The sequence below is a fragment of the Wyeomyia smithii genome, chromosome 2, assembly GCF_029784165.1.
Source record: "Wyeomyia smithii strain HCP4-BCI-WySm-NY-G18 chromosome 2, ASM2978416v1, whole genome shotgun sequence".
Taxonomy (NCBI): Eukaryota; Metazoa; Arthropoda; class Insecta; order Diptera; family Culicidae; genus Wyeomyia; species Wyeomyia smithii.
Window position 1 is genome coordinate 28,552,976 of NC_073695.1, and position 12,239 is coordinate 28,565,214.

At 37.2% G+C, this 12,239-nt stretch overlaps 1 protein-coding gene across 10 annotated transcripts in view; it reads right to left on the minus strand.

Moving 5' to 3' along the window:
* The window catches only part of LOC129722765 (supervillin), a 433,084-nt gene that overhangs the window by 24,186 nt on the left and 396,659 nt on the right, over window positions 1–12,239 (minus strand). For all 10 annotated transcript variants that reach the window (XM_055676480.1, XM_055676481.1, XM_055676479.1 and 7 more), the window contains one exon: window positions 4,494–4,926. In XM_055676480.1, coding sequence (XP_055532455.1) covers window positions 4,494–4,926 — 433 coding nt within the window. The remainder of the gene's footprint in view (window positions 1–4,493; window positions 4,927–12,239) is intronic.

The window sequence follows — 12,239 nt, forward strand, 5'->3', positions numbered from 1 at the left end:
TCTCGAATCGAAGTCCAAAATATTCAAATTATAATTAAGTCTTTTTCTGTTTTTTAAATCTTTTGCAGATTATAAAAAAATAAAACTGCAAAATAGATTTTCAAGTAAATCATTGTAATTTCCCGTACTTTAGAATTTCATTTTCTTATAGTATGGAATAAACAAAAATTGTCCCAAGTCACTTTCTTGTGGTATCTTCTCATATATGAGTTGTTCCATACGAAGTGTCCGTACCACTTGGACACGACCATCACGGATTTGGCTCAAAAAATTGAGGGAATTATTCATCCAGTTTCACTTCGAAAAAATCCCAATTTTGGTGTCGATTGGACCCCTCTCTATGGGACCCTTCTCCTTGATGCAAAATAACACAATTTTCGGTTAAAAATTTCTTTTTTTTTCTCATAATTCATAGACGTAAGATGTCTGAAAAATACTAATAAATAATCTTTAAAGAAAATAAACCAAGGAATCCAGAAAAAAAGAACGGAAGTGTTGCCAGATAGATTTTTTTTTTAAATAAATTTTCATTTTTTGGCACATGCAGCCATTTGTATTTAAAATTTGATAAGTTTATCGTGTTTCTTGGAAAATTTCACGTAAGAAACACCTATCACGCCGAGGTTATATGATATCGAGACTCGAGATATACGGTTTTTACGAAACCAGTTTTGAGTTTCTCAATATCATGTTTAATCATATTTATTGGAAAATAGCTTAACAATATTTTTAAGATGTTTCTAGTTATTAAGGAATCTAAAAATATTTTTGGTTATTGAGGAATTGAAAATAATAAAATTATTTTTGCAGCAGTGTTGCCAGATTTTCCCATCGTTCAAATAATTTAATCGATGCTTTTGAAGCCTGACAAAAATATTAAAAAAACACGCAAAACTAAATCAAAATGTAGGCAAACTGTTGTCACGTATTTTATTTTGTTTTCATATTTGTTCAATCCATTATGACGAAGAAATTGGAATAAATTAGCGTAGAAAAAAAAAAACAACAAAAAAAACCTATAAAGTGGCGAGTAGAATCATGATGTCAATACTTTTTCTCGAACTTTAGCTCGAGTGCTCAAAACTGTTATAAGTTCCATCCGTCCCAATCCACCAAATCTTTATTCTATACGTTATTAAAGATATCGAAAAAATAAGCTAAAACATGCTATAACTTTGTAAGGAAAAGTCCTTGAGATATGTGGCCTTTAACAAAAACGTGTGTTTTGTATGCCCAAATGGTACTTTAGAACAACGTTTTCTTGTAAAATGTAACAAACAAAAGTTAAGTGCAAAAAATTAACTTTTAAGTAACTTTTGCAGAAAATACTCTGTAACTTTGTACCTAATGAAGATCGGAATTTTGTTTGTTCAACAAAGTTTCATATTTTTGCACGTTCTGAAACTTTGCCAAATAAAGCCTTCCTCTATCTCTTAACACAAAAAAGTTAGTATATTTGATATATGAAAACCTTTTGTAACATATGCTCGCCGAACTCTAATATGGGTGGATTGGAACAAATGGAACCTAAATGAGTTTATAGTACTTCAGCTTAACTTCAAGAAAAAGTATTGACATTATGATTCCACTTGCCTCTTTTTAACCTCTACGTTCTTGAAGTTATCGAGGAAATTAGCTAAAATATGATATAACTTTGTAAGGAAAAGTCCTGGAGACATATGGTCTTTGGCAAAAATGTGTGTTTTGTGTGCTCTAATAATTTCTCCGAACAACACTTTCGTGTAAAATGCAACTAACAACAGTTAAGTACAGAAAACTAACTTTTAAGTAAGTTCCATGTAATAAACTTTATAACTTTGTACCGAAAAAAGATAGAATTTTCATTTGTTCGACAAAGTTGCATATTTTTGAATCTTCTCGTCCTGATCATATTTGATTTTAACGTTTTCTGTCTAATTAAAACGTTTTAAGCCATTATTTCCATTATTGGCTTGTAAGTTTCAACGTTTGTGACGTTTTGCAACAATTTTGAGCTGAACTCGGAATTCATTTTTTTATCTTCCAAGTCTATCGAATTATTTCAGATGTTCCAAGCTACATGTATTATGCATTCCATGTGTATTATGCATTCCAAAATAAATTTGATATAGTCTTTTCTCGAGTTTGGTATTTTTTTTGGTTTACAGATGCTTTTTCAAGTTATTAGATACTAATTTGAGATCAATTTTTCGATTTTTTTTTGGTTCATGAGTTTCTCTACTACTTCAATTAGGAACTAATTTTTTTTCTTTTCGACTTCTTCGCATGAACTTTTGTATTTTTCCTTCCTACTTCCAAGACGCTTCAGTTGTGTGAGGGCAATTTGGGATCAATTTTCGATAGTAGATTTCGGTCCTTTTATGACGCTCAACGAAAAATTCCTGCAACATTCGAAATCATTTTTGTTTTGAACCAAAATTTGGAATCAATTTCTGCTTTGCCCTTTTCTGATTATTTGGTGCCCTTCTAAAATAACGATTTTTCTATCCACATGAAATGTGAACGGCCCTTAGCCTATTTTGCTTCGTGAAAGACTAGGATTGCAGAGGAAACCAAACAAAAAATCAATTTATCATTATGAAAAGATGCATGTGAAAAAGTTTTAGCCGATTCTATTGATTACTGATCCTTTTGAAGTTTACCTTAACCGTTATGTGCTCGACGAAAGAAACACCCTACATGCCCGACGTAGTACCCGGATACCCACAAATTAAAATTCTTGTAGCTTTGACAATTTTCATCCGATTTCAATAGTTTTAGCAGTAAAAGATTGATTAAATTATCCACTTTGAAATCAATGTCAACGGGGCCCCGAAAGAATTTTTTCATTCCCGGAAATCCGGTTTTTCGGGGACATGTTCCGAAACTGAGGAGATTTTTTTGTTAGTGTTTTGATAGAAATCGGAACATTCTAGAAAAACGATACAGGAGACCTGATTTTTGAATGACGCTGGCCTAACAAGCCAGTCGTCGTGAGTTCGAGTCTCGGCTCGGGAGAGACTGCTAGTGTCAGTAGGATCGTAGTGCTAGCCTCGCTATTGCCCTGCACACTGAACAGTTGGCTGCATAGTCTGTGTATAATTAAACAGAAGGTCGAGTTCCGAATCGGAATGTAGCACCAAGGCTTTGCTTTTTTACATACAGCCCTATAGATATAACATGGTAATTTTGTTTAAAATTATGCACATTTAAGGGATAATCCAAAACCCAACTTCAATTCGGCACAATAACCACACTTTTACGAAGTACCCCTCTGGAACGGTATATTATTCAGCTTCCCTCTTGAGGCCGGAGCGTTGCTACCAACCCAAATGTTTTGCATTTCACCGAGAAGGTATGTTAACCTTGTCCACACCGGTTGTATACGCGCTGCTTATCGGACCCCAAAGGACGGAAGCCTTCGGGTTGGAGCGAATGTTTTGACCAAAAAGGAGCAGAAAAAAAAGCTTTTATGCCGAAATTTTTGGATTTTGCGTATTGGAAATAAGCATTAGGCATTCCAAGCATGTATGCACGGAGAAGAAGGTCATTAGCATTTATAACGAAACTTGTTTTACCGTTTTTCAATCTCATGCGATTTCGGGTTTGATCCGGTAGGAGTTATGCGAAATATTCTGATACAATCAGATTGCTAAAAACATTATAGCACTAGCTGATGACAGTAATTTTCTGATTTAACAAGCAAAGACATAGTTGGTGTTTAATTATTCTAATCCAATCGTTGTTCAATTTATCGGTTGATGTCAAGTCAAAACCAATATTGTTGCTCGTTACGCCCTGACGAAAACCGTTTAAATCTACATATAAGAAGGCAAAACCCGTTAAACGCCTTAGCGTAGGCAATCTTCAAAGCAGTGAGCCAACAGTCAGCTCATATTGGAATCATATTTCTCCGATCCCCACATAATTTCCATAAAAGTCGAATCAACATACACGAACCCTCCCACGGACCGCAGCTGGGAATAGTGTAGTTTCGTCCCTCCCCCATCGGCTCTGCTGTCAGTCAAGCGTATAGTTTTGGTTGATGGAAAACTCCCATGACATGTTGAAAGATATATTATTATTGCTTGTGCGGTGTCTGTGTATACCTGTACATCCAAGCTCAGTAACTTGTGCAAGTGCAGACTTGGGATGTTGCGAGTACACATCTCGCAAGTTGTCCGTGCAAGAAACCGGCGGAACAAACGTGCAATTAAACGGCTGCCGTTGCTCGGCAATTGACAACATCACGTTTATGCCCACGAGCGCTTTGAGATCTTGCGCGTCACACAAGTGCTGTTGAATCCAGACTGGTGTCCTGTGAAATACAGCTTTAATTGGCGCCAACAGGGATTGCACATCCATTGTGGCGTCTAAACTTGAATGGGAATGCACTATTAATGAGCCCGTGGGAGATGTGTAACTAAGCACTCTTCGAGGTGCAAAGGGAGTCAGAAAATTTCCTACTTTCCGTTTGGGCAGAGGTGAGTTGGCTTAACCTAAATTATACTAACATTGACTAAATTCTCCCGCCGGACGTCGTCGGTGACATCCTTTTTGGCAATTCGCTTCCGCCAATCATCCTCGCCGCTCTTCTGCAGTGCCGCCAGCCGTTCGGCGATCGAGACACTTTTAACCATTGATTCCTGATCGGGACGCATCTCTTCCGTCAAGCAGCGCCGCAACCCAAGGAAGCCTGTCACCGGATGGTGCTCCTGCTGTTCGACCGTCGTCGGCTGGCAGTGGAAACTGTTGGCCGCCACCGTCCGCGGGTCAATGGGACCTCCTCCGCCGATACTCACTGGGTCATTTCCGCCCGGGCGAGCACCACCGATGCCAACGGGGCCGCCGAATGGTTTCGCCGTGTTGTGGTAAATGATGGCCGACGCCGGAATGAAGGTGGCAAGCTCCGACTGACTCTTGCTTTTCACCAGTTGCTGCTTGTAGCTGTGGGTGAGAAAGAAGCCGGATGGAAACAAACAGAAGTTAGTACATGTGTTCTATAAGGATGTAGAAGTAGCAAACATCTTCCGGATGGCAGAAAAAAACGGGAGAATGTAATCGAAGCGAACAGTTTGATAAAATTCAATTTAATAGTTCCTGTGGTGTAACGACAAACACAGTGTGAAAATTGCACACACGGTAGGTTTACTTAATATATAAAGTTGTAATTAATTGAATTTTGGTGTATCACTGGAGCTGTGGACAGAATTCTCGTTCTCGTTCTCGGGGTTGATTCTTCCTTATAATTTAACTAGCTGGTGTCTATTTCTCGTTCAAAATTATATTTTTTTTCTCTCGTTTTTTTGGAATAAAATATACCCCCGTAATGCCATAACTGTGAAAACTCTTACCGTCAGGTTGATAGCATCTGTGTTATCCAGAAAAAGCGACGATATTCAATTAAAGGCTTACAGTTGTTGTAGTTTTGTGTTCGCCCTTATAACGAAGTAGTTTCCTACCACCTGGAAAAGTTTTGAGATGAAAACAGATCCCCTTTACATGAAAAGTTGCTGCGAAAGTTTTATTTCATGTCGAAACAAACTTTACTGTAAGGAACAAAACGGTAGGGGTGATTTACACAACCAGGCGGGTGGATGTTGAGCTGCCGAGAACAAAAGTATCGTGCATCCTTTGTAAATAATTGACTGAAACTTTTTACTTCGATAACATGGTGAATTGAAAAGTGCATCCGTATTATGTGTTATTTTACCTCTAAAAGTTTGTGTTCAGTTTTGATAATGCCCTCTATGAGATAAAAGTTTGAATAACAATCTACAGGTGATTATTAATTAAAGATAATAACATAAACGGCAAAACGGCAATTACCCGTATTTAAACTGTTTCGGAAACCACGCTTCCCTAATTCGGCATGCAGCACGTACTACACTTAAAACCCATTCAATCCCCATAATTAATGTTCGTGCGCTTAGCTGTGATTATTCAAAATGAGTGAGCGTTAGTTTCTCATAAACAAAAAAAAAATCAAAACACACAACCACGCCACCTGGTAGTTAGGGTCGACACCAGATAATCATGCGGTTGTCGTGAGAGAATCATAGATAATATCGACGGACAAAGGAAAGAAAAAAAGCTGCAGTTTATGGTGTTTAGCAGCTCAGAAATTATGGCTTCGATGCAAGAAGAATATATACAAGCATAATAAATGGGGGTTTTAATCTTATGATTTACCGATCTGTGGGAAGCAAGAAGCCAACAGCGAAGAGAAATTATCACAGGTACAGGACAATATTTATATGTGGATAATGTATGCAGAAAAAGGTAATCGATGCCAAGGGATGGCTCTGGGTATACCGCAACCATGTGTGGTCACGTTTTTATAGTGAAACTATATGATACTCATGACTGTGGATTGTGTGATGCGTTCTTACTTGTCGAGCGAGAAGATCAATGAAGGGAATCAGCAACGTAAACACGTTTTGCTGTAGTAATTTTGAAATAAACACGTTTTCTCAGTGCATCCCACCACTGCACACCATTTGTTGGCTCTGAAGACTGTTTCCGGAATCCAGTAAACAATTCTTCGGTAATACCGTAGGACCTGGGATGAACCACTTTCGCATTTCACTTTCTTTCTTTTGCTGACTACGGTCATTAATTTTGCGATACGCGTAGATGTAATAACTTGCCCGTTGAGTCGCCTGGCCGGCTGGGGATCAACTTGCCGGCTTGAACAGGGCATCAGTAACGAGGCAGCCACGGGACTATTGAACGAGTGGTTATTCGAGGCTTTTCTCTGCATCACCGAGGAGAACGCAGAGAACGTGCCGCAAATGGCAATGAATTCAAACGATACCGGTGTGCGCTGGTGTTGTCCATGAAGGTTGACTCCGGTTGGCATACGTTTATTTTCTATACTGGTCTCTGCAGTCTGCGCCAAGTGCGTTTGCCCAGGTGCGTCGCTGCTGTGGTCACAGCTGCAAGCAAGCGAACGACGTGCGCGGGACGTGGTTTCACTTTCATTCGAGTACTTCTCGCAGACGGTGCAATGGGCTGGATCCGGGAAAGTAGTAAGGTTAGTTATGGAAAATGTGTAAGTAATGGGCCTGTTACATCTTGCGGGACAAGTTTGTGGGGACTTGGTAATTTCTGAGACCACCAGAACGACATAATGTTGTTTGTTTTGAATGTAAAGGTTATGCTTTGACGTAATTTTTTACGTATTTAGAGTATATGCTGTAGCTAAAAGTGTCTAGCAAAAATAACATTTTTTTATATATTTAATTGATATAAACTTTTGCACAGTTGCTTGAATTCGCATTATTATTTAATTAAGTAAATAAATGTGATAAAAATTTTCAACAATGTCCTAAAGCTTTCATTTAAATATTTTCGAGCTTATTTTGCAACTTTTTCTATCACAATCATGGTATTTTTTTTGCCAGCGAAATGATAGCACATCCTGACTATGTGAAAGGTTGAGGAACCTTTTTTTGTGAATAGGTTACGGGTACTAGCAACCGACATGTTCTGCAATGGCTTTCCACTTACACCGGTGGTGTATGTATAAGCGAAAATAAATGTTTTCACTTAACACAAGATTATCACGAGTCACAACTCAGAGAAGTACTTTTCAAGTGGAAGTATACTCCGGGGACTTGAACCTTGATAATTCTAGACTGTCGTTTCCAAAAAGTTGTCTCGCTGTCAAGGAAATAATCTGTTATGATACGGTTATAAGAAGTAAATAGAAATTTAAATTTTTGTTGTATAAATTCAAAGATTCAAGTACGCTAGTAGATTCCTAGCCATCCATTTCACAACGACCTACATAGACGAAAAAAAGAGGTAAAAAACACTAACAAGAACTCAGCCGCCTTGCTTGAGGGATAGCAAGAGCGGTAATTGACACTCAACCAAAGAAGCATCAACGGTGTCCCCGCCCGCTACATCGCGGCGCACACAGCGTAATGATCCAGCGCAAACCATAATAATCACTACAAGCAGTTCAAGGTTCCAGTCCGACAAATTGTATTGCATTGCGTCGGTCAAAAAGTGAACATTCAAAAGGGCTGTTCAAAGTGAATGCATCATGTAATTTCATTCTTTTATTACCATTTTCTTTACGTCAGTTTTTTAACATACCTCACACGAACTGCGTACCTACCAGACTGGTCTATTACCCAAGGGTTAATTGATTGAAGCTCGGCGTCGAGTTAGGCTGTCTGGTTGGTAAGCGGCCAGGTTGTAATTTTGTGGCAATGACCTTCTGACTTACTTGGAGCAGTTACGTTGAAGAAGCGGTTGAGACTAACTCAAATTCTTTTAAAAGACGTAACGTCAAAAGCATATCAATTTCATTTACATAAAATACAACCAACACTCTGTTCTCAACATCGTTCCACCATCTGGAATACATCCCCCTTTTTTTCTGGAAACTAGTTCAATTTTATTTCGATAAAAAAAGATACCTAATAAGTGGCGTTTTATAAATGTTCTCAAGAGGAGAGGCCCGCTTTTTTGTGGAGAGCACAACAAAACGTATCGAATTGGATAAAGGCACATTTGAGAGCATCATTCACGCGCACCGTTCGAAATTTAAACACAAAGGGGGGCCTATATTCACGAACGGGCGCCGCAAGTTGGAGAGATAAAGTTATCTTGTCTGACCGTCTCCTTGACTCCATTCGGTTCGCTTCTCTTTGGCGGTATTATATTGTTAATAAGCACTGTAAAACCTTTCTTATGCCTAAATAGGCTGATGACTCATATGTTTGATAAACTTAAACGCAAACGATTGGCTCGGGTTTCTTCGTACTCTGACATTCTGATACTTCGCTCGTTATCATCGTTTTTTGATTGGATTTACTAGTGCATTTTACTCATGTGATCATGAAAAAAAATTCATTATCAATTGCACCACCATCAGTACCATCACAATTTTGCACAGCCATATGTAGAAAAAATGATCGTGACATGACATTGAAGACACTGAAGCGCTCAACAATGTTTGCCCAGATGCTTACACAAGCTTTTGACCACCTCGAAGCTCGCAGCAGTATCTCCGTGTTAGCATCGTTTAAGACCACACCGCCACAGTTTTACGTTTTATGCTATGGGTGGCATTTTTCAATGAGCCACTCAATACTAAAGAAAATACAACCTTGGATGAAGGGATTGCAGCTTTTTTGTTCACAGTTCACACGTGCTCAACAACGACATTGAACTTGAATGACCATCATGGGTAACGTATGTACGCCCCTTTGGATTTTTATTACGCAGTAGATCAGAAGACAAAGTTGCTCGGCTATGAGCAAAATAGTTTTTAGATAGTAATGAATCGTGGGATTTTTCTTTCTCTTCAGAAGTCGCCGCTCTTCAATTAGGAGTGTCGAACAAAGACGAGTTTCTAGGATCACTTCAAAGAACGATGGGGTTTTCTTTGATGACATAATATTATTTCAGTTCAGTTTATTTCAACCAATCTTCGCGATTTTGTTCATCCACAGTAATTCCACGTAATGCCACACTAGGCATTACAATACTGGTTGACTTATTTTTATAAACATTGATATAGTAATAGTCAATCGGATTAGGGGACATGTATTTTCAGAATAGGTATAATTTTATTGACGTTGTTATTTGATAGCTGAGTTATTGAATCCTACATTATCATTCATTTAGTTTTCAGAAACTTCAAAAATATCCCCAGCGATTGATATCAAGCCCCATGATTTGATATAAGTTTATAAAGATTTTCTGGCAGCAAAAATAATAATTATCATTTTATGAGAGTCATACACAAAAGAAACAAAAGTACAAATAACATAAATAATACTAATAACTCTCTTGGAAAAATGTTCCTGGAAAATAGCCAAAGATGGCCAATTACCCGCTTTTATGGGTGTTGCCGGAACCGGAATGATTATCATAGCCCGTAAATCGACCCCAGTTACCATTTTAAATCTTGTCAGCGCCAGAGAGACTCGTCTCGAGATTAACACTAGTGAATAGTGTTGAAAAAAAGTTATTAACATTGAGGAGATAGTCTATCGTAATCTAAGCGCCACATTGATAGCTTTTTTTCAAAGAAAGAAGTAGTGTCGCTGCACCTACCGCTGTTGATATCCGCTGCTGCTTTGATAGGACCGTCTTAGTGGCCATTCACTAGTAAACTAATTGGTTTGAGCAGAAGCAGGTTCTTATATAATCTAAACAGTGCATTTCAGGTTTACTAGGTTAGGGAAAGCGAGCATGAAACAATCAATCATAGTAAACTAGTCATTTTTTACGTGTAGCGCTTAAAAAAATCCGCGTAAGAACCGCGAAAACTCCGAAATTCACAACAATTTTCAGATACGCGTAAAAAACTTCATTTGCTAAAGGTTCTAAATCATTTTTGCTAAACACTCTCGAAAAAAATCAATAGCAGCAATATTATTTCCACCTGCGAATCGACCTAAAAAAACAAACAAAAATATAAAACGGTTAAGCCAAATCAGTGAATGTTCAGTAACTGAACTAAAACGCGTAAAAAAAGACTTTGGTGTAGGCTTGACAATTTTCAAAGTATGATTATGCGTTTTAGTGTCGTATGTAGGCAGATAATCGAAGATGCTTTCGAGGGGGGAGGGGGGGGGGGTTTGCAGTTTCGTGACGAAATGTGACGAGGGGGAGGGTGGGGGGTTCAGAGCAAGCTACGTATAATATGAAACTAAGAAAAAAAATTGGATTTTTTCTAATTGTTCTTTTTTATTACTGTTTTGTCTGTTCAGGGTCATTTTTATTACTGCCTTGAGCAGAATCATTTCAAATCGCCTGGAAATACGCGAAAATTTAATCGACCATTTTTGATTTGAATGAAACTTTGCACACGTATTTGGATTAGCAAACTGAGCATTTTTCACAGGTGGAGATTTTTTACACCCATGAGTAACATTCTAAAAGGGCGTATGCCTTTTGGCATAGGTTTGATTCGAAGCATTGTAGCTAAGAAACCGTTGGTTGTATAGAAAAACTGTCTGAGAATGAGTTGTAGGGAATTAAAAATGCACCATAAAAAAATGTACACTGTACAAAAAAAAATTTTTTTTTGACCAAAAAAATTTAAAATAAACATTAAACAAATAAAAAAAAGAGTTGTTTTTTTATTTTTTTTCAAAGAAACTTGACGTTAAGACGCAACTTTTAAAAGAAAGTCCAGGATGGAGAAATGAAAATTTTTTTTTATGGTAGATTAATTTTTTTATGAAAATTCTAATTCAAACATTTTTCAAAATATTTGTATTCTGATGATTTTAAAAGAGGCAGAGAGTCATTTTAAATCAAAAAGTTCTTGGTAGTAAACATTCTAAAGGCATTGGTTTTCGAGTTATTTCTAATTTAAGCTCGAAAAATTATAATTATTTAGGAAAATACACGTTTTTCTTAATTTGTCCATGGTTCTCCAGCAAAAATCATACGTTCATTGGAATGCTTGATCAAAAATATACAATTCATTCTTTGACTTTGAAAACGATTGGGCGAACGGTTTTCAAGAAAAGAGTTAAATGTTTTAAGTGATATAAATATATATAAGAATCAAATATTTATTTTCGAGTTTTATTATCTTAAGAACATATTTTTTATGACATAGATACTTTACAGAACTAGTTTCACTTTATATTTTATATACATCATAAGTTAATGATTCGGTACTTTTGAAAACAGCTTCGTTTGTATCTTATTTTCTGAAATCGGAACAAAAGAGTTATGCTTTTGTGTGGCAGCTATTATTATAGATTTTTTGAATATATTGCTCCATTCTGTTACTCCTTGTTCATATTCTTCATATTATACCCAACTAAATGACAGTTTTGATGAATTTTTATTACTTTTCTGATTAGACCAATCATACAATCCTTTTGCGCTTGTAATGGGATGTTCATGTTCTTTAGCTCAACTTGCATTTCCTGCCATTCGTTTTAATATGCCACCAATTGCATCGCATGGGCCTTTAACATGAGAAGTCGCAAAAAAATGCCAAATCGACGTTTTATTTTGTTTTGAACTTGCAAAGACTTGCAAAGTTTTTTCTATTTTTATATTGTGAGGCAGCTCCATCAGACATTAATATCGCTTCTTTCAACTCTATTGTTGTTTCCAAATAACTCATTAATTTGGCAATGAACACCTGAACCGCAACAGTATCATGATGGAGTACTTCCGATATTATGATGAAGCTGATATTCTTGAGTGTTCCAGATTCTGAATAGTAAACAACGAAGGGATGAATGGTGGCTTGACTATCATTCCAATAA